The sequence below is a fragment of the Solea solea genome, chromosome 12 (assembly GCF_958295425.1).
Source record: "Solea solea chromosome 12, fSolSol10.1, whole genome shotgun sequence".
In the NCBI taxonomy this organism is placed as follows: domain Eukaryota; kingdom Metazoa; phylum Chordata; class Actinopteri; order Pleuronectiformes; family Soleidae; genus Solea; species Solea solea.
The window spans coordinates 9,841,528-9,865,453 of record NC_081145.1 but is presented as its reverse complement, the minus strand read 5'-3'; the positions used below and the strand labels follow the sequence as shown (position 1 = coordinate 9,865,453).

The window sequence follows — 23,926 nt, the reverse complement described above, 5'->3', positions numbered from 1 at the left end:
AAACTGTGTGTACGTGTGAGAGAGGACTATGTGTGTATTTGTGCGAGTGTGTAATTTGCGTGTGTGAAGGTGTGTGTATTGTCTGTAGACATGGCAGTGGAGAATGTTCACTGTGAACTGTTGAGTTCCCTGAGGCGCCGCATTGTTTATGCTAAAAACTCGGATGTGATGTGAAGAAACCATATCAAAGAACGATAGGGACAGAGGGTCTGACAGACGCCTCTCTGCACCCGCAACGCACAGGAACTGATGGACATCCTGCTGACCACCCTATGGAAATACACACGGGTCTGAGGCTTGGTGGGTGGAGTTGAGTGATGCAGGGGCCCCAATGAGTGGCTCCTGCTGTGGTCAGCAGGGGTGAGGAGCAGGGTAGAGGGGAGTCAGACCAGAACAAGGCACTGACTTTCCCCCAACTGCTAAATATAGCAACACCCTGTCTGGACCACAAAGACTACAGAGTGCAGAAGGGACAGATAGCGTGAGCTGTGTGTGTGTGTGTACATGTCTTAAATAAGCTGTGTTGACCGATTGTCAAACAAACCTATCTTTGTGAGGATATTTTGGCTGGTCCACACAACTTTAACAGGCTTAAGTACTGGTTTCAGGGTTAGGGTTAAAATTAGAATTAAGTTTAGGTTTAGGGTAAGGGGCTATGCATTATGTCTACAAGTATCCACACAAAGAATTCGAAACCAGCATGTGTGTGTGTGGATACCGCTACTGCTGGGAAGGGGATACAAGGACCTGTCGCTAGTTTATCATATGACAAAACTTAACTAGCAATAAGACACAATGTCCTCTAGGAAACATATTGAAAATGGTTTAAGAAGTACCTAAAAATCTTTGTCTAGTGTTAGTGCCTAAACTTTGAAGTCATACCTTCACTACAATCATACAAAGTTCAACAAAATCAAGCTGATATTTTTTTGGATTTAATTATATTTAATCTTCATTTTCAAATTCTCTCATACTCGTACAGTTTGGTATGTGCATACAGTATACCATGCTGCTGTAACTCAAACATGTTCCCGTTTTGGGATCCATGAAGTGTGTCATGTAATAGCATATGAATTGAAGCACAGTGCAATATTACTGTAATTGCTGATGCACATACTTTACTTGTGTTTCTTGTGATCACTGGAGAGAAAAGAGTTAGTAGTAATGGAAATCCTGGACACAAGGAACTTTCCATTAATTTGCTTGAAGTTACTGGATCCATGCAATAACTGAACATAGAAGGCATCCATTCAAGATCAGTGGGGCTTGTCCATGGACCTCCTGGGCCACTACATTCACTGCAGTGTTAGTGTGTGGACAAAGTGTTTTAATGAATCAGGTGTGGAAGTTAAAGAGCAGCTGGCTTTTTGATTTAAGTGACCTTCCCATTGGTTTCACAAGTCACATGCAGTCACGCCTGTAGTTTGCTACAGGCCAACAGAGCAGGTGGTGACAGAGATGGTGCAAATGAGGTGCATAAGTTGGAACCCTCTTACATAACGTCTGACGTGGATGGAAACCAACAGCCACTTTCCATTGTCTGGCATACAAAGGTGGACCCTTTCTTTCCAGCTAACGTCACACTAATTTTCATTGCCACTACGCAGACATCACTCACCTACCACCCGCTCTCACTGAACAACCAGATGTTTCAAATGGGTGATTAGTGCATATATATGTCTGGAATTTGACAGGGAGCCCGACATCCAAAAAATGTGGGCGGTGTTGAAACAACCCGACTCAAATTACATTTAATATATGCATGCCAATCAATCAGCCTTCATACGAAGCAACTCAATGTGCTTCACAGGATGAAAACAAAACAAGGAACATCCCAAACAACACACCAATCAGCAACCAAAATTAAAACATACTGCAAATGTAGAAGGGGAAAAAAACACAACAACCAAAAAAGGAAGTGAGGAAATGTTTTCAATGACTAAAACACGGCAGAAATTAGTACAATATATACATAAATAATAAAGGGTATACCGATGAGGTAAAATGGATTAACATATAAGAAAAGGTAAATAAAAAAGTTTGATCTATATAAATATAGATGCATACAATTCTCCATTATACAGACAATTAAAAAAATTAAATTTGATCAACTAAACACATATTGAAAAAGGAGGGAGCAGAAGAAGGCAGTCATGGATGATAAGATGATACACAAGTGAAGCTATAATAAGCACAATAAGTACAAAGTGCTCTGAGAGCACATATCTACGCCACAATGTATCTCTATCTCGCCATGTTTAAGAAAACCATACATGTATCCACCTGTTTAATCTGATCCGTTTCAGAATTACATGTGATCTTCCTTGGGTCATGGTCCACCCCCCGTCACAAAATGTCATGGACAACGATTCAGTAATTTAAGAGTAATCCCGCCAATGGTGCCAACAAAAATAACCTCGTTGGTGGAGGCAGTAACTGATAAGAGATAACGCAAGGTAAAAGAAAACCAGGTGTGGTGGAAAAATGCATGCAATTCGAATCGTCACAGTTGACGCAACAGTTAGGGGGCAGTGACAAGAAATATGTGGAATTCATTTCTTAGGAACACAGGAACAAAGGCACTGCCAAGGTTTATCTGTCCACTGATGACATATAATATAGAGCTGCAAATAACGATTATTTTCTCAATTAAATGGGTAATCGTTCGGTCCATAAAATGGCAGAAAACGTTAAAAAATTTTGATCAGTGTTTGTCAAACCTGGAAATAATGTAATAATAATTGTCTTGTTTTTGGCCACAAACCTAAATGATTCACTTTTAATGATTTCTTTGTTATATGGAGCAAAGAAATGAAGAAAATATTCACATTTAAGAAGCTGAAATCTCATTTTAATCATGAAAAAAGCTTCAAACCGATGAATCAATTATCAAAATAGTTGACGATTCATTTAGTAATCGATTAATATGATACGTGGAGAGTTAAACTACAACAACAACCTAAATCTAGTTCATGTGGGTGGAACACTTTGGACAACGCGTTTACTGCTCAGAGGAAAAAAAAAAGATGGCTGGCTGGCACAACAGGTTGGGTCTGAAAGTCGGCCGACATTCCACCTATTTGAGACAAAGAAAACACTGAATCCACGCCAGCAGTAGATGAGTCACAAACGTAGCAGATGTGCCTTCGGGCTTGGCAACAGAACAGTCTCAGCCATGCCAGTGTGAATCTCCAGCCAATCACAGCTGAGATCCAAATGACAGACAGGTCAAGTGTCCAAACACAACTAAAATGAATTTAAAAAAAGAAAAGGTCCTGCAAAACCTTGGCATTACATTGTGTGTGTGTGTGTGTATTAAGGTAAGGTGTTAACTGTGAAAACAGTGCAGAATGAGGGTCTTTAGTGCCTGGGGATTTTCTATGGGCCCCAGTAAAGGTCAACAGGGCCAGGACACACTGCTCCCACTGAACCCTGAGACCTTTCCTGCGCTGCCAAACTCTTCACTGAGACAAAAGACTGCTGTGTTTGCTGCCACAGGTAGAAAATGTAAATATAACAACGATGTCATATCTGTCTGCCACTCTGAAAATTAAAAAAGGGACTAATCTTAGAACAAGCAAATCAGTCAAAGTAGACTCCCAGAACCAACTTCACCTGTTTACCTTCCATTTATACACATCTCTACATGTGTTTGCGCTCTGTCAAACCGAATGTGACATGTCAGCGTATTGTGAGTCTGCATGTGCATCCAAAGGTTAGACTCAATCAGGAAGTTTTTAACAGCGGACTAATTAAAGACAGAGATCACTTTCACATCAAAGCAAACAGAGCAGGTGATAACATTCCTTTACGACATTAAATAAAGAGTTCTTCAGATAAGGTTCAAGTTCAACATACATAGTGACCCAAATTGTTAATTGTGTAAGCTTTTTTCTGACTATACAATTATTTATCTGGTTAAAAAAAATAATAATATATATATATATATATATATATATAGCTGCATATTAAACCTTTTTACCATCAACAAAATTCCACAGCATTTCATGCACCAATGTTAATGCAGTGAGGACTTAAAAAGAGCCAACCACTTGTTTCCACCCTGTTCCCTCCATTCCACTTTTAAAGCCCTGAAATCTTCTCTCTCTCTTCACGTGCGTGCACTTTTTCTCTCCTCTCTGGCTTCATCTCTCCTCTGCACTGCATTCCTGCAGGGGAAGGGCTGCATGTAAAGACATGCCTTTGCTCTCTGTACACACAGCCTGGCTAAACAAAGAGGAGAAGAGGGACAAGGAGGAGAAAGAGAAACATGAAGAGTGACCCGAAGGAGGTCAAGAGCATGAGATTTAAGATGTATAGCCGTCATGTTGGTTTGACTTGGCTCTTCTTGTCTAGGAGGTGGACGTGTGGACATGAGCAAACATATTGGGGTTCAAACTTCATGCTCAATTTGACAGCAGCAATAAAACATGGGGACTATACTGGCCGGGCTGATTTCCACAACACTTCTAAGCCAATAAAGTTACTTTGGATTCAGAAATGTTACAATACAATGGAGCAACTTGAATAAAAACTTGCAGGGAAGTAAGTATGTTTGAAAGACAGAAGGCCATGTTCTGACTAGTTTATGGCTGAGGGAAGAGAGGGATTTAGCAAGATGGATGAGATGAGAGGAGAAATACCAGACTCACATCCAGACACTTGTAAATCACCATTCCCATGGATACTGCTCAGATTAGCCACCATTACATCAGCAGAAATCGGCCAAAATGGAATATGAACAGTGGACAGGGATGAAATGGGAGACAGCCAAGGAGGAAGGAAGTGAGGATATAGGAGTAGTTAGGATTAGTTATATGAGAAGGGGTGAAGAGAGGGCACGAGAGGGAAGCAAAAAAACAGAGCAGAAAAAAAAGGAGAGCAGATGATTGTAATAACAGAAGTTTTGGATAAGATTATGGGAGTGAAAGAGTTTGGCTCAATGTGGGAGGTTGTCAGAGCATGTCTCGCCCGCCCGCTACACTCCTCCCTACATTCCTTAACAGGGGAGTCTCTCTATCATCCCATAATTCACCACCTGGCCAATGAAACACCTGTCTTTCAAATGTAAGGTTGAAGACAATAACAAAGAGACCATGGGTTCAGATGCAAGGTCAGTTATTAGGGATTAACCCGTGACATGGTGCTGCTGCATCACAGCCAGGATGTGACATTGTCCTCAGGCCTGCAGGTAATGACCGAAGGGTAATGTATGTCCTCTGAATGTCTGACTTCATAATCAGTGTCAAGAGCGTGAACTGTGCAGAACCTGATGCCAGAGCAGTGAGAGAACTCAGCAGAGCAAGGAAATGAGATGAGACAAGGATTTAAGTAACGCACACTGTTGCGAATTTAAATGTACAGCTCTCACAATATAAGAGTTTTACTTTACTTTTACACAGGTTAAGGTGTGTCCATGTGTTATATCGTGTGCTTTGCTAAAGGAAACATAAAAGCTTCCCCAAGGCTACAACTGTTCCCAGAACTCTACTAAACCTCAGAAAGGGAAAAGAATGTGCCTTTTTTTTGAAAGATTGATAACCTCGGCACTGACGCTATAACACAAACACAGAAAAAACAAAAACTGTTGATATCCAAAACGTAGATAAAATTTAGAAAATGTCTGAACCAAAATAAAATAGGACCCAGACTACAGCTGCAGAGTAACACATCCGTGTGTACGGTGGTTTGGTTCAGCTCTGGGCATGAGAGAGAAGGAACATTCCATGTTGAAAACACACACATACACACACAGACTCTAAAAGGTATGAAGTAGGTGTGAAAGCAGCACTGCCACCTGCTGGCAAAACATTTAAGTGCATGGAGCTTTCGCATCAGATAGGTGATAGGTTGGAAAATGCATTTGAGTGCAGACATTGTTCCTTAGACGACGTTGCAGCTACAGTTTTCCACTCCACTCTCCATTTCAGGTTTTATAATGAGTGTGTGTATGTGTGTGTGTGTGCGTGTGTGTGCGTGTGTGTGTGTGTGTGTTTGTGACACCTGAAACCAAACTATGACCCTGCTGACACTGTAGAGGCCACGATCCTTGGGACGACTGTAAAACTTAATGAGTTATTTTCCACTACTGCTGTTGAGGTTGACGATGGTGTAACATAAAATATCATAAAATAATGTTAAGCGTGAAACTAAAGATATGTAGAGCAAATATAAAAGTAGTATTTCCACTAAAACCACTGAGGTGAGGTTCAGGGGAAAGTGCAGGGGAGTTGGTGACGTAAAAGAAGGGGTTTGAGGTAAAAAGGGGCAGAGCTGTGTCAAACATGTGCTACTGTTTGCTCTGGAGGACAAGACGCAGTCTGTGTGCCGTGCATGAAAGAGTGGTAGATTAAGGTAGAGGGGGTGGGATAGAGGAGAAACACAGTCATGGAATTTAAGGACAGATTAAGGAAGATGGGATTGGGGTAGCGCCCATGTTTACACAGGATGTGCGTATGCAGGGGCACAGCGTGATGGGGCTGGCTGAGGGGCTTTAGCGTTAACAGAGCTCTCTTTTCATGGGCGGCAAGTAAACTAAATCGATGAATATATTTAAAAAATAAAAAGACAAGACCAGAGAGCAATGCCAGCACGGACTAGGACAAAAACCCACGCTTAAAGCTGAAGAAAGTGAATCAAAGTCACTTTTTTTATCCACAATTTGAATATCTGTTTGAACTTTGAGGGAATATTTCAAACTTGAACCTTAAAATCCCATATGAGTTCAAAATATACCACCTAGAAGTGCATCAGACTCTCTCAGTCCAGCAGAGGCCACTGTGAGTGCAGCTTGGTCCACTGCCATTTTGGCTCATCAGAAATGACATTTTGACAATTTGCTGTGATAATGGGCGACAAAAGAAAACGGAACCATCCTCTGATCAGACAATCCCGACATCAAAGCATCTAAAAAAAAAAAAACAGCGTGTGGATGTATTTCATGGTTCTCCACTATATGGCAAACAAATCTCACACATTAGCTTAGCTGTTATCTCCAGACAAGCAGTATGAGTGAACGACCAAAGGTGACAAATTAAGAGTAATAATAACAATATCATGTTTGTATGCATGTGTGGAAAATATCAGAATATCCTCGAAGCAATAGTGTGTCACCTAGTATTTGTTTGAACTGTATGTTTGCAAAAAGTTATCATTACAAACTACACACTCAACAAACACTGCTGCAAAGTTCAGCTTCAAAGTCAGTCGGCCTGCTCTTGGGGAGATGGACACCACAAGACAGATCCATAGGGACGGTTAAGTCCTAAAAGCAAATGATGCAAAGCTAACGAGGAGGGCGTGGGGTTCACATACAAAAACACCCACAGACAGTTTGGGTGGCTTTCTGTTTCCTGCTGTAAGGCTGTGCATGCCTGCAATGCTCCAGCTCATTAACTCCTTAATGAGGGCATTTAGTCACAGGTTTCCTACTGAGGCGAATGTGGCTGCATTCAAATTATCATGCTTCCGTTAACAGACGCAACTCGACGTGGACTTAAATTTGCATAAAGTTAAAGTTAAATATTTAGGCTGAAGTCATTTTTACTGATGGGAGTGAGTGACCAATCAGTGTCAAGGAGGCAGTTGATCACCGTGTCGACCTACATATCATTGACTCAAACGGCGTGTAATTTAAAGTGAGCGAGCCATGTGAAACATGTTGAAAATATGTGCTACATAAAGACAGGTATGCTCACAGCGTCACTCCAAAGACAGTGTAAAAATGGCAATGACTTTCAAAGCAGCTGATAAGAACATGGCGTCTAAAGAGCACCAGTCGGATCACATTAGCCGACTTTGATCGCTTCTGGGTATATACATAACTCATGCTGTGAGTCTGCATTCCCTCGGACTGTGAGATGCAAAAAAATAACAGACAGACATGAGAGATAAAGGAGAGGTTTGGGGGACCCCTTTTCCCAGGGGAAAAGGACTCGGCTTTCTGCATGAGCAGACGCTCATCACGAGTCAACTCCACCAGACAGCCTGGCATGTGAGCGAACAGCAAGACCGGAGTTTGATTTGTTAATTCTACCAGGCCAATGACCTGCTTGACCCTTAAGCACTGAGAACATGGACAAAAGTGAAAAGTTCCTGAGCTATACCCTCTTCTCATATACTGTACTTCATAGACACGGTCCTTCTGAGAAACCCTTGTCCTTCTATTTCTGATGTAAGGACAGGAGCATTATGCAGCAATCAGCTCGAGTGTGTTCTGCACAGTAGCCAATATATGAGAAAAACCTTGCTGGAGTCGTCACAGCGGCAGAATGTCTGTGAGAGTCTGGCTTTAAAACAGCTGACTCACATCTGCTGCTCTGCTTATCGCAACAACCGCACGGTCACACAGCGAGAACAGGGACACAGCCAGTCCAACCACACACACACACTGCACCGATTGGTGCAATTAAAAAATGCATTAGAACTTTTATCTTATTTTAGTGCACAGTTCATAAGGTTCTTTGATGAAATACAGGGATGGTCCCAAAGCAAGATGTATCCATTGCACTGATTTGTGGTTTAAGGGGTGTAACTCTGCCATATCAGCAAAAATAAGCAAAAGAAAAAACAAAATTCACCATCCAATGGCCGTATGAGATCCAACCACAATCCGACAGAAGAGGAAACTCTGGTCCATTGTGTTAGTTTGATTAACAATGGGAGTGGATGAAGGCTTAGGAAGTGGTAACACCCAGGATTGAGCAAAGATGTGAAGAGAAGCATGTGACTGACAGAGGTACACAGATTAAAAGACTAAAAAGCAAGCTGGTGGAAAATATGAGCCAATCAAGGTTTTAGTGCTCTCTGTAGCACGGCCTGGTGAGTGGACCTAGGTGTGTATTTTAACCTCTAATCGGCTTAGAGGTCTCTGTGTGTTTGTGTGCGTGTCTTCTGATCTCTTAAAAGGAGGATACTCGGAAAAGACATGATTTAATCAGCTGCACCACCTCTCATGGACTTCCACTCACAATAACAGGGGCACTGCCACCAAACAACAGCAGCTCAAAAACAAGTACAGATAATGATAGTTAGCCCACACAGTAATTCCCAAAACACAAAAAAACAGTGACAACACACTAGAGCTGTAGACCCCCCCCCCCCCGGCCCCTACTGACTTGTTGCACACCCAAAGACCGGTTTCCTGGTAATTAACTATGACAGCAGATCATGTAGGGATGTCAGTTAATATCAGTCTCTGGGGCCTAATCAAGACGACAAATACACAGTGTGTACGTGTCTGGCACGAGGTAAAAGCAGAGAGGTGTTGTTAGGTAAGACAACAACAACGTCACGTGTTTCTTTGTCATGACCACAACAGAGGAGAGGAAGGGGTGGACTGTGGAGGGGGGAAGCTGGGAGACAAAGAGACAAGGCAGCAATGTTATGGAAATTCCTGGCCAAAGCCACGCATGTTTTGCTTTTGCTTGAGGGTATTGCTAATATGACAGTAAAAACCACAGCAGAGCCTTGCCCTTTGTCAGAGGCTGGCATGGGGGAAATATCAGAGCATGTCCAGTGTCAGTCTGCTGAGAGCAAACAATACCGTGGAGCCACACAAACTCAACGCAGGGACAACAATGGTATTATGTCTACATTTTTTTCTCATTAACAGCTATGCTACCAAACAAAAGGCCTCGTATGCAGACGGTGCATCAATGAGTGACGGAAGGAAGTGGGCGGAGGCAGCTGCTGTCAGGGAGAGAAAAAAAAAGAGAGATGGATAGAAAGGAGGCACATAAGAGGTCAAATCAATAGATGCCCTTGGTGCAGTTGGTGCAGTTGGTGCAGTTGCTGTTGCACAACGTCCTCTGCAGACACATCACTTCCTCAGGGAAAGGATAGGCTGAGGTTCGACGACTCCAACTCGATCTTTTTATGGGCAGATGAGATAAACAGCACACTATGAAGTTGAGCATGTGTGTGCCTGTGAGTCACCTCACAAGAGGATTCAGGTGTAAACAAGTGTCTGATTGGTTGAACGTAGAGGAGTAACTGGTAGCTGAGCTTATGCAGTGACATCATCCCTCCCGGGGGAGAAGGGAAGGGGTTGCAAATGCGGTGTGAGCACATCTGTCTGCAAACACAAAACAACTCAACAACAGACGGAATAGAACAACAGCAGCACCACAGCGAAAGATGCAGGCCAGCTGAAAGCAGACAAAACATCCATGATGCAAAAGGGTATTTAAGGTTAGTCGGATGCTCTAGAAGAGAATGTGATAAATGCTACGGACGTCACCTCAGAACACAGTGGAGTCAGCATCCCCACTTGCTCCACAGCCTGCTCGGATTAAATATAGTCTCACAAGTTCAGTTCAGTTCAGTGAGTGTGTGTGTGTGTGACTCACAAATCTGGCCATGATGTCAGAGGTATCAACCAGCTGTGCTTTAGATCTGAAATCTGCACATATTAAAATTTAAATTTTGTTGACTATTTAAAAAACTTCCTTGTCTTCACTATCCTTGGTAACAGCGTCATGTCAGATGGTAGATAATTGAAACAAATGAGGGGGCACAGCTGCTCAAGGCACAGCAGCACAGAGGCAATTACACAGCTATGCAGGCCAGTGCGAGTGTGTGTTTTAGTTTGAGGGCAAATAAGGAAGCTTTACCTACGAGCCAATGCCTTCCTCGTTCAATTAGTCTGCACCAGACCCTCCCTCTCACTCTTGCCTGGGACAAACTCCATAAACAGGAAGTGAGGCGCCCAGGCACTTCCTGCCTCCAAAATATGCCTCTTGTTCCCAGAGGCAGCCTGGAGAAGCCAAGTGCTGCAACAACTACTATAACCAATTTTCCACCATCTCAGGCCACACCGAGCCTCCAGGGCGTGTTTGTTTTGGTACTGAATTCTGTCTAACCCTTTTCCTGCCACCTGACCAACCATCCAACTCAGCCGGACACAATGAAGCCATTATCTACTTGCCAATTGGGCCACCAAGCAGCTGTAATGAGTTTTTCCATGCCTACAGGGGCACCTGCTGCCTCACACAGGCAACACTTGCTAACGCGACAGTGCACACAACATTTGTCTGATGAGCAGATGTGTTTCCAGGACATTTGTGTGACTGATATTCGTATTTTAGACGTCAAGATCTCAGATGAAAAAACACTTTAAGTTATATCAAGTGTTTTTTTAATTACGTATGAGCATATAGTGCATGCTCAGCATTTAGACCATGTAGGTCTGGTAAGTGCAAGGCCATCTCTTTCTACTTCCCCCTGAGCCAGCAAGACTTGGTTCCCGCTGTGTTATGCAACTTGTCCTGTCCTGTGTGTATGTGGTCTGCCCTCTGCAGTGACCGCAGGGCAGGTGAAAGCAGAGAAGCACAGTTAGTCAAGTCAAGAATAACCATCTTGTTACATCAGCGCTGACTAGCCACCTGAGTGTAATTTTACACATGTCCTGATTGGATCAAGGAAAACAAACCGGCACCTCAGCCAGGTGAGTCCACATTATCCATTATCACTGTGTGTCGACAGAGTGAAAAATCTCGAGCTTGAAAACCAGAAACAGAGGAGGGGCCCTGTTTTGAAAGCCACTGAACCCAGCAGGTTGATTTTGGACTGAATGCCCCATTTCTTTGGTGGAGTAGTGAATGATAAACAAAAGCAAATAAATAAGAAACTGAAAAGGTCCAGTGTATTTCAACATTTAGGGAGGGTGGTTTATGGTCAGGCATTGAATTAGCTATGTTTGCATAAGTGTAAAATCACTTTAAAGTAATCATATTTTATATATATATATAAACTTTAAAAAAGCTTTATGGAGGTTGCCATCATGCGCTACAATGTTTCTACAGTAGCCCAAATGCACAAACTAGCCAGAATCTGCATTTTAAAGCAGAAGGTTACTCCGCAAATGAAAAGGAACATCTATTCTGGTATACGAAGGCCACTGTAGTTCACTGTCACATTTGGCAAAGGGGTGAGTGAGGGAGTCCGGTTTTCTGTCACACTTTCAGATGTCATTAATACTAACACGCTAGACTTTTAAGCTATAAGCTTTTTTTTCCCGAGAAAAGCATTATCAGCAAACCATTAAAACCTCATATAAACATTAAAAGCTTGACCTAGCCATCTAGAGAGACTCCTCAGCATTTCTGCACAGTTCTGTTAGCAAAGGACCAAACCAATACCTTCAGGTAAGAATTTAATACGGATAATGATTTCATGAGATTTCTGGGCACTAAATGCAACTAATTCCCATTTTTAAACTAAACTTTCCTCAAACACTCATTCACTTCAGTGTGATCTGATTGACAGGCATATGGAGGGAGTGTGAGGAGCTGAGGGGACGGAGAGCGGGGTGTGTTGTGTGGAGAAAGGTGTCCTTGTTGAGCTGCACTTGCTCGTCCCTGTGGAGGCAGCCAGGTCTGCCAAAGATGGCAATAATGAGAGACCCATGGCAAACAGTATGGCCCATTCTGCTAACACAACACACCCACACTATGACAACACAATCAAAGCTATTGTTCCACACAACACATTATAAAATGTACCCACATGATCCACCGCGAGCAAACATTGTACATGTGCTTTTGTCGCGTGACGGAGACCCCAGAGACACCCTGTGTGTGTGTGTGTGTGTGTGTGTGTGTGTGTGTGTGTGTGTGTGTGTGTGTGTGTGTATGTGTGCTTTACAACAACTCATCACCAACAATGTATCCCAGGGGTAGAGAAACATTCAACCTCATAACAGAGGACAATTGGATTTTTTGTTACATGCTGCAGTTGAGCATGAAGAGATGATGACCGCAACTTCAACCTTTGATGTTACTGCTGGGTGAGAAAATACTGAAAAGGCACAAAAATTGACCCTGGATTCAACACCAACTGCGGTGGATGCCCCAGGACTGAGGAAAACTTGTTTTTTGTCCTCTCATAAGGACCATATAAACACCTTTTTCAGCATCAATGATCCTCATGGCCTCATCCTAATGACACAAAACTTAATTACTGAGTCACTAGTTACAGTTAGAGGTAAGATGTGAATTGTGGTTAAGTTAAGGTTAGGTATGTATATGTCTGTAGGAGGCTATGAAGACAAATTTCATCTTTGTGAGAATATTTTGGGTGGTCCCCAACTCTACAGGGCTTTTTGAAGGTTAAGACTTGGTTTTAGGGGTTAATAATGTGTTGGGGTTAGGGCTTGGTTACAGGTTAAGCATACAGAGAGACAATAGTGCATACAGGGATTATATTGAGGGGATGCAATGATGTCATGATCCTGACAGCTCAAATCAAAGATTTAACTGCAAGTTTTCACTATTTTGACCTTGAATTTCAAATAAAACACTGTAAAAACATTACAACAAATGATTTGTCATTCTACTCAATTGGTTACATATTAGTGGCAAGAGTTTTGCATTGGACCAGTGACACTTGAATCCAAACCAGACTGGTTAAACAGTTAACCACATACACACAGCACAGACAATAGAATAAAATGGTGTCAAAACCCGTTACTATGTGTCAAACAATAACAACGGGTTTATCCGAAATTCCAGGAGTCCCTTCAAGGTCAAAAGCTTCACAGAGAAATATGCGATATTCGGTATATTTCTTAATTTTTTTTCTCCATTAAACAATTTATATGAAACTAGACAAAGTTAAGAAATAGTTTAAAATGTGTGGAAACATGTTTTACCTCTTTCCTTTCAAAATTTTAAAAACAAAATCTGATATTTTACTTTCTCAGCAATAACAGCAATTTTTTACCTAAAATGTCAACTTATTGCTTTAAATCGATCATTTTAAATGGTGTGTTCTGCATTCCTGTGATATGATGCATCATCCAGTACTTATTCACCCAAAGACTTTGCTCCCAACTGTGAAAACACTTAAGGTCATTTCCATTTTATTTTACTTTACATTATATGCTGACAGACTGCCCAATCACCCCATTACACACAGGATGATCAACATCAGAGCCGACACTGTGAGAAGTTGTTCTGGCAGGCACTTTCTGCTTCACACAATGCTACTGTTGAAAGCTGAAACGCCAGAGCCCAGAGGCAGGAGGGCTGGCCCAGGAAGAGGTCAACAAGGACCTGTTGGGATGGGTGTGCCTCCAAAAACACACATCAATCAAGCCATATAGCATCACCACTAAGATGTCTGATTGGCTGATGGAGATCCAGATGGAGAAGAAATGCTAAAAATAGATGTGACGGCCCATTTTGGCTTAATGAGCTCATGAGACATCATTGCGTTTCCCGGGTCCCACCCCTGCCTTGATCGTGGAAATAAGCACTTCTGGCACAAGCACTGCCTTCTCAAGGCTTTCACCAACATTATAAAGCACATACAGTGCCTCACAGATACACAACACACACTAACCCAAACGGCAGGCCGTTATTCATGCTTAGAGCAGCAGTGAAGTGTAAACTGGGTTCTGAATGAAGCTTAATCTAATCCAGCTGTGCTCTGTGCGTCTGCGTTAAAGCTACAATTTTATCCTCACCATCAAAATGCTCCTTAGAGAACTAGAAAGTTATATTTAGACTTTATACAGCAGTTAAGGCAGGCTCAGGCTGGCTAACCCCACAACCACAAGAGAGAGGAACCAGATCCTTTTCTGCTCCTAGCGCAAAAGGACCTAAGCTAAATAATCTTATCCCTTCTCTAAAACACAATAACCAGCTGTATAAGAGCGAGCAAGTCCACAGAATTTAAAACTACTGGCAGTGAGGCTCTCCAAAATGTAAGTGGCACCAAGTCAAACTGTAGGGGACCAAACAGAAGGTAAATTCAGAGAAAAGAGCACAGTCTCTCAAGTCCAGAGTCCCACAAACACCAAAACTGGCAAGAGGGGGGAAAAAAAACACATCTTTGACCTCTAGTAAAGGAACTCTGTGTCCGAACAAACAGTGTTGCAAAGTCAAACACAGGAGGAAGAGCTGGGCAAGCCTGACTGATCATCTGCCTTCTGGCCGCATGCCATTTCATTCCAACTACCATCCAAACAAACCCTGCAACCAGTAAAGCCTAACACTTCACCTTCAGTGAGCTATAGGAGACTGGCCATGTTCCACCGCTGTCCCTCTCTCCTCAGCTCCCTCCCTCCCTCTGTCCTCCTCCTCCCCCTCCCACAAGTCAAGACAACCCGTGTGTCTGACTACAGCAGAATCGTTGCCGGCTACAGCAGCACTGTCCTCAAATGTCTCCTCAAAACCGCAGCGGTATCACAGTGAGACTGAATGGGCAGGACAAGACGGGGGGAAGGAGGGAGGGATCAGACAGAGAAGTTAGTGAAAGTCTGAAAATATACAGTGCGGTTAAGAGTGCTGAGAAGCCAAGTATGACAACAACAACAACAACAACAACAACAGTAAAGAGGGTCAAGAAAGAAAATGAGCAGAACACAACGGTGACGCATTTAACTACCTATAGAAGAAGCAGTCGCAGCAAACCAGAACCCCCATCCAGCTGGTGATGAAGCAGAGCCAGGGTGATGAAGCTCTGATCCACAGCCCCCTCTCCTCTCTTACACCTCCCTCTCTCTCTGCGATCCTCTCTTGCAAGCTCGTCTTCAGGTGCACAGGGACAGCAGCCACCAGCTTCAGCACCCTGGTTAATAATACGGCTCCAAAAACTGCCTCCGACTTTACGACAGGTCATGCAGAGCGGACAAATATATGCGTGTGGGCCTTTCAGCCACACAAATAAACTTTCAAAACAAGAAAAATAATATTTACAATACCACGCACACTTCCCTGAGCATGTTTCTCTTTCTCTCTCCCTGCCAAGGACTGCAACTACCTACCTCACTTTCACACTCTTGTCCTCGCTCGTTCTCGCTCCCTCACTCTCCCTCCCTCTCTATGTCTCTCTCTCCCCCCCTCTCTCCTTCGCTCGTTGGCTTCCACTTGAAAGGCGGGAAGATTAGCTTGGCAAATGGAGTCCCATAAACAAAGTGCTGACTGCTGGGCAGCACAGGGTGGACTGCAGCGAGAGATGGACAGAGACACGGCAAGACCCAGAGAAAGAGAGAGAGAGAGAGAGAGAGAGAGAGAGAGAGAGAGAGAGAGCAAGAGCGAGGGAGAGAGAGAGAGAGAGCGAGGGAGAGACAGAGAGAGAGAGAGAGAGAGAGAGAGAGAGAGAGAGAGAGAGAGAGAGAGAGAGCAAGGGAGAGCGAGGGAGGAAGCAATCCCTAGGAGGCAGCAATCTCAGCCATCTGTATACATCCAAAACAAGTTTTAAACATCCAATCCCCATAAACACCAAACACATTCTCTGTTTGCTAAATATTAAAATTCCTGTCAGACCTCTCTGGAAAGTTAATCATTGCAGCAGGTCGACAGCCAGTGATATGTAACTGAGCAATAACTGCAGATGGACAACTTATGTCAATACTGAGGAGGGAGAAAATGTGAATAACCCACGACGTTGTTTTCCTCACGCACACCGTAAGCATGACTCTTCATTCACACAAATGATGCGGCGGTATGGAATGGGAGGGGCGAGCACGGAGGCAAGCCCCCAGGACGCGAGCCAATCACTGCAGAGCACACGGAGAGTATGGTGTGGGCAACTAAGGTGAAGGACACACAGTGAATTATGGATCTAATTCCATATCACTCTGTCTTCCTTGCGTCCCTCGATAAGAGCGATGACTCTCTTTTGCCCTTACTTCCCATTGGTTACAGATCAGAACACACAGAGTAAAAGGACTGCGGCGGTCAGCCGGAGGACCATGTGACGATTCTGTAACTGAATGCTGCCTCATCGGAAACGAACCGAGGATTAACTGACCATGACAACGTCAGCCACTGAATCCTGATGTTCGAAGTCAAACAGATCGACTCGAACCACTCTGCTGCTCAGAGAGAACAAAACACTGCGTCTGCCAAGACAAAGGCAGAGACCACAAAGGCAGAGGAGACAGTCACCTTCAGAAGACGGCGGTTATGTAACGACTGCAGGGGGATGCTTCCGCTCTTTTTTCTATCGGCGACTCATCGAATGAGCCCCGGACACAGCCAGTGTGGTGGGTTTAACAGTAACCAGCACTTTCACCTGACATTTCTGCTACTTTGCAAAGACCCTGTTTGTACGTCACTGAACTCCCTCTCCACCGCGTCCATCTGTTCTTATTCTTTTGTATATGAACAAAAAAAAAACGATGACAAAGAACAACAGTAGTCTGGCAGAAAAGCAGTTTTTACAGACAATGACGTCATTGCTCCTCCTGCACCTCCACCATCTCCTACTCCTCCCAGGAGACCTGTCACCAGGAGCTGCAGCTAACACGCTTCCTCTTTCACTGTTGAATAACCTCACCCACCTCTCACCTGCACACAACAAATGTGAATAAATGCTCGCAACAGAGTACAGAGAGGTGGATAGGAAACGCACCCCTTCCTAAATTAAACGAAAAAAGGAGAGTAGGGGTAGGCGGTGATCTCATTTTCAGCTGTGTGATAGAGAGGCCGTTTGGTGCTCATTAGCTCCCTTTGTGCTTCTGTGGTGGTTCTGTGTGCGTCAGGTGCAGCGGAAGGCCATGTGCCCGATAACAAGGCAAGTGGGAAAAGGAGTGCCACAGAAAAAAAAAATGGAAGAAACGAAACTGGCATTAAATCAACTGTCACTTTCAACAATATCAGCAACTTCTGCTGGGTGTGTGTGTGTGTATTCACTTCCTCAAACTTTTGGGTCTTATCATGAAATCCAGGCGAACAATAAAAGCAAGACATCCGGTGCAACAGTTACACAGGATGACTGTGGGAAAGCAGTGGCACTCGAGTTTTTTTGCTTTTTGTTTGTTTAAACTTGTGACCGTGGAAGAGAGACCTGGTTTTCTGGAGAATGTATCGCACATTTTAACCAAATTGTCAAAAATGTTTGAAAAGATAATGTGCATTGTGTGTTTGTTTCCATCCTCTCCCACCAACGTGGGATAAGAAGACTAAACTTGATGTGAATGAAAAGCACCAAGCAAGCAGATACACGTTTGTTTCTTCTTGCACCGAGTCAAAGGAATGTCGCGGTTTCTCGTACATTGTTTACGACTTTTTTTTCCCCAGCAAAGTGAAATGTAAAATTACATGTCATTAAAAGCGGAAGTGACGTTTCAGTCATCCTGTTTCCATTTCATATCAATCACATATCAATACACCAACTTTTCCACCTTCCACAGTTTTGATAGATAGATAGATAGATAGATAGATAAGATAGATAAGATAGATAAGATAAACATTGGGTAAGGGGAAAGACCCAACTCGTGACCCGGTTAAGAAACACCAGGATATGAATAGGGGCTGCTGCAATCATGTCAAGGGAAAGTGGGTTAGGGAAGAGAACACATTGTGCACATCATTCACAATGCAACACACAAAGAAGCATACTAAGTTGCTAGGAGATGGGACTCAAAGATGGGGGCATTTCACTGGAGGCATGAAAAACAAGGTAAAGGGAGAAATAGGTTTTTTGTTTGGGTATTTTTTACCTAATGGAAGCAGGAAGACAAAAAGAAAGCCCACCCCCTCCCTCTCCTTCAGAGCAAGACAGACAGGTTTCTCTGAATCAAAATGAATAAGTGAACTCCACGTGGTTGCCACTCTGGTAAAATCTGATCACCCATCCAAAGAAAATGATATTGCATCGATCTCTTACTATTCTTCAAGAGATCAGAGGGTTTTCTTTTTGATAACACTAACCTGTCATCATAAACTGGACAGAGAAAAGTTCACCATTTCCTTGTGATTGTACACTACATGCAGACACAAAAGACCGTAATATGAGCACAATGGGGAATAGCCACTGTACTGCAGCTGTTATTGCAGTTAAAGTCTCCTAAAGCGACACAGGGAAATACAAGAAAGCACAATATAAATGAAGGCTTGAATGGAAACATCTAAGTGAAGTGATTTTTTTAGCAGGATGTGGAAAAACGTGCCGTGCTCCTCCAGCATATGCATATCACATTAATAACTTCCCGCTGCCTCTTACCTATTTAATGTATAGGACCCGTTCCGTTTAAACCTCATCCTGGACCACAGGAAGCGGATGAAGAAATCCAGAATTGACGGTTTTTTTCAGCTTTTTGTCGCACCTCGAAAGAACCGAACCCCGTCGTAAGTGTGTGTGTGTGTGTGTGACTCTCTCTTTCTTTCCCTCTGCAGGAGAAACAAACGCGGAACAATACGGAGTTGCTCGCGCACTCCTCCAACACCTTTCCCTTTATCTGTCTATCGTTTCCTCCCAGACCTCCTCCTCCTTCCCCCCACTCGCTTCTTAGTTTCTTTGGAGCAGGGTGGACGAGTCCTCACACACTGCAGGCGTTTCGGTTCAAACGGAAAACAGAGGTCGTATCGGTGTTTAGCGATCGAACTTAAAATCCACAGATATTAACACGGAGTCTGGTTGAGAGGCTCGCTGAGTCCGCTTTGTGTCAGGAGCTTCGCTGACGTAAACACCACGTTTTTCTTCTTTTTTTTTTTTTTTATCCCTGCTCATCAGAAAAACCCACCCAGATGAAACTTGAACCTTTTTCTTTGAAAATGTCCTTTTACATCTCCTCCTCCGGCTCCATTCGGCGACATAAAACCGAACTAGAGCCAACGTTTAAAACACAAAAACATGTCAAGAAATAAATCCGGTCCCAATGTGGAGATGGTTATCGATGTGAGACAGCTTCTCTTTCTCCATTCACGGTTCTGTTGTGTGGAGTCTCACGTTTCACCCTTTCCTTTCCTATCTGGAGCTATACATAGATTCACACACGCACATTTGTATTCCTCCATAGGCTGAACACAAACCAGACTCCACCACCCCAACACTGCTGCTGTCAACGCCTGAAGGGTGAGACAGATTTAAGGCTAAGAATAGGGCTGAGGATCCATTAATGCCATTCAACTCCAAGTAGCCCTCTGCAAAGCTATTGTGCATCACTCACTAGGAGCGGACTGTGTTGAATTTACATTATGCGAATAATACATCATTACAACTTTACATAAGTCACATAAACATGCTTTGCATACAGACCTAGGGCCACAGGGGGGAACCTGTATATTTGCATGTCATTCCTGGACCTCATCAATTATAAGGATTTTATTGAAGAATCTTCTTTTTCACTTTTTAATGTTCACAAAGTCTGCATCACTCGTTCATATCGGGGGAACATTTTAAAAGGACACAGAATGTTTTAAGTGTCAAAAGCATCTCAAAAATGTACATTTATTAAGGCAAACTCATGATTATGATCAAATAGGGGTAGGGCTGTGACAAGTGGCTTTCAGTTTGATACCCCTCTGCACTTATCAGTAAAATAAGTCCATCCATCCATCTACTACCACTTTATCCTCCACATAAGGGTTATGAAGGGTGCTGTGTCGATCTCAGCTGACATAGGGCGAAAGGCGGGGGTACACCCTGGATAGATCACCAGTCCATCACAACAACCATTCACTCTGTGTTCAATTTACTCAATCCCCAAATCTGTACATATTTGGACTGTGGAAGGAAAACGCAGAACCCGGAGAAAACCACGCGCACACATCGGGAGGTTGTAATTATTTTGTGTTGCAACTTATGGAGGAGAAATCGTGAGCAAACAATCACAACACCTCAACACAGCGGATGGCAAATTCATTAAGAAAGACAAGGCTGTTTGTTGACTTTGTAAAAAGGTAGCCACTGTACAGGAAGAGAAGCAGGAGCTCCACAGAGGAGAGACTAAAAAATGACTGCATCACCAGATGGAACATCACATGTGACTTGATATGTCGTGTATCTAAACAACAAGCAGCAGTTGTCAAAGCTGTCACATTTAAGAAGAAATCTCCTCTGGGATAGTTTATCGCGCGAGATGACGGAAAACGGGACAGGCAGTCACGGTGAGTGTGCACAAGACGGAGAAAGGGCAGCTGCCCAGGGTGTGATGAGGATCCTGTTTGGGGACCTGATCAAATCGAGTCACTGAGGCAGCTTGGAGACGCAAGCCTACGCAACATTTTCCACTATACAGTTCTAGTACGACTGCACGGTTTGGTATCAGGCACGTCGTTTTCCATTAATATATAGTACCTTCTCAATGTGGGCTGAGTCGTCATAGAAGCAGAAGGTACCAGGTACGATCCCTAATGGAAAAGCAAAAAAACAGACACAGCCGAGCTGAGCTGTGCTGTGCTAGAACCGTAAAGGGGAAAAGCACCAATAGCATTATTTGGTGAAGAGACACAGATTGCACAATGTATCTGCAAGTCTCAAAACTGGTTCATAAATATCTCTGTGTGCCAGGGACACCTGTGCACTCTGATTGCATGTTCTCTTCCACAGGTAATTATAAATTATAAACTAGTTCGAAATTGATTTTAGGAATATCAACCTGTAGTCACCACCCAAAGAACAAGAACAAAAGGACCAGAGCTCAGTCTGAGTGGCCTGTGAGTCATTTCCATACTAAGCAGCATAATCTCTGACAAACACAGTGGAAATTGACAATAAAAAGGAACTGCATGTTAAAATGTGGGGAAACGAGCAGACACACAGGTGACACTGGAATGACTTCACAATGAAAGTGTGATCTTTATCACCTTCCTTACAAGTGTGTATTCATGCCCTTGGGCAAGGAAGGCTTTGTGTGTGAGCTGTTGTTTTGTTACATTTAAATTTATACTGTAAGTAAAATGCTGCTAGTAGAGTTGGAGCGAAGAAAAGACTCATGGGTGGATGGATGTGGTTTACCTGCAAAGACTGAAAAATGCTGAAAAATGGAAAAAGCAGATGTGCCTTTCTTACAGGCAGTTTGGGAAGCTTTGGGAAGGAAAAGAACATCATCATATTAAACTGACTTGAAGGCAAAAAATAAAAATAAATCTTTACAGGAACACAAAATGCCTCATTAACTTTTGCGTGTAGGTCTTGAGGGAAAAGGCAGGAAGATGACTAAATGACAAATCCAGGCAAGTGGTGAGCATTCGGGATTATTCAGCATTACATCACAGCAGTGTGGTGCAGTGTCCATGTACGTAGACGTCAGTGAGTGCATGATTCCTCTACTCCCACAAAAAGCACTCAGGGTTGCTTTCAATGGCTCCAAGCTCATTTATTACCATAAGAGCAGCCTGGCACCAGAACTGCTGATCAATTGCACCACTGCCGCCGCTGCTGCTGCTGCTGAGGCTCAGTCACTCACTGCAGAGTTCCAGCAGCCGCTGATGTGAAGGAGGAAGAGGAGGAAGACAACAGGACCAAGGGAGATTTACCAGAAGACGTTGGCGAGTATGTATGTGAGCGATATAAGAAGCTTTGAGTTTAAAAAACAAGGGGACTGCACACCAGAGGCACAATTAGCCTATTGATGAGTTTTATTGATAAACTGCAAAACACCCCCCCACCCGCCCCCTTCAGTCCCAATTCATTCCTCCTTCCTGCTCTTATTCATCGCCTACACTCTTAACTACCCCTCGTTTTATTGCTCCCTTCGCAGCCCCTTCATTAAGCTAATTTGCGCTTTCTTGCCTCTTTCGCAATCCTCATTTCTATTCAAGTCTGTTTTCCATGCATACCTCCCTCACATCATGAACCCCCCTTTTTACCCGCCGACCCAGTCCCTCCCCACATTCTTCTTCCTGGTGCATGTTGCGTAAGAATGACGGGAACTGAAAGCGCATGTCCATGCATATCAGAGTCAGTGCATGTTGTCTTTACTTTGGCATCTACTCAAAAAGCTTCAGAACTCTTTTCTGGAGGCGATCATATTAAGAATAAAAAAAATTTAAAAAACATAAACCTCTTTTTTTTTTCTGCCCTGTTCTCAGTGTCAGGGACGCTTCCAAAAAAAACAGTCATCACTGGCTGCGGCTGAGCAATATCCCTGGACCCTCCACTCCTACACACGCTTTCCAGGAATACATCGCCCTGAGTCACAGGGCCGCACTGCACACACAAACACAAATATAGATGCACACACACACACACTCTCTCTCACACACACAACAGTGGCTCCAGAAACTCGAGTGCATGTATGAGGAGACGCCAGCTTTAGAGAGACAGTGTCACTGCAGACAGAGGTGATACTGACACAAAACACACTCTCACACAGACTCACAAATACACACACACACACAACCAGGCCTGCTATTGATTAGTCATGGGGTGACATAAACTTTCTGTTAAGATTATCCTGACCAAAGTAATTGTGGTTTGACAATATTATTGCAATCATTTGAAAGATAGTTTTTTAAAAGCTTAGGGATACAGAAGAAACAGATTAATATTACAAAGACATTACTCAAGTTGTCAAATATACAAAATTATGGAAAAGTGGAAAAACAAGAATCTTAAATAAGATCAAATATTGTAATATCATATATTGTTATTATTGAATATTAATACAAAAAACTGTATTCACATGTTTCATGCAACTTCATATACAGGGTTTTGCAGCCATGACACAGGCATTTACTGTTTGTCACACAAGGAGGTGCAATCTGAATATTTTACAGCACACACACCACACACACAAACAAACAAACACAGACACACACTGGGCAGTTTGTGGTATAGTATGTAAGCTGGGCCCAGGCCAACGGGTACAGAATGAAAGGGCCTATATATAACATAAGGCAGGCAGCGTGACTCCAGGAGCCGGTCAGTCTGTGAGTCCATCTTCCACATACAGCCTGTTCTATAGTGAGGAGAGGACACTACACTAACTGTAAGTCACCTTTGCCAGTCTATGCCGATAGGATTCTGATTACCACAAAGCAATGGTCCCTTTCCACTGACACCGTCCTCTTTAAAAGGTCCAGATCTTAAGAATTAGTGACATTTAGATCGATTCATGAATAGATTGCATTAAAAACAACAAAACTTTGTTCAGCAGCAATTCACACCATATAGTAGAGCATTTTAGGTAATTTTAAGTGCACAAAAGAAAGTGATTAAGATCGCTCCCATCCGACTCTAGTCTGGGCTA

General features: G+C 43.2%; 1 protein-coding gene across 3 annotated transcripts in view; it reads right to left on the bottom strand.

Moving 5' to 3' along the window:
- mob2a (MOB kinase activator 2a) overlaps positions 1–23,926 on the bottom strand; it is a 59,750-nt gene that overhangs the window by 16,476 nt on the left and 19,348 nt on the right. The window contains exon 1 of one of the 3 annotated variants that reach the window (XM_058646345.1): positions 18,955–19,394. The exons of 1 other annotated variant lie outside the window; for it this stretch is intronic. In XM_058646345.1, coding sequence (XP_058502328.1) covers positions 18,955–18,992 — 38 coding nt within the window. In that variant the 5' untranslated portion in view covers positions 18,993–19,394. Of the gene's footprint in view, positions 1–15,390; positions 15,923–18,954; positions 19,395–23,926 lie in introns of those variants that run through there. One more of the 3 variants, XM_058646346.1, reaches the window with a different exon arrangement.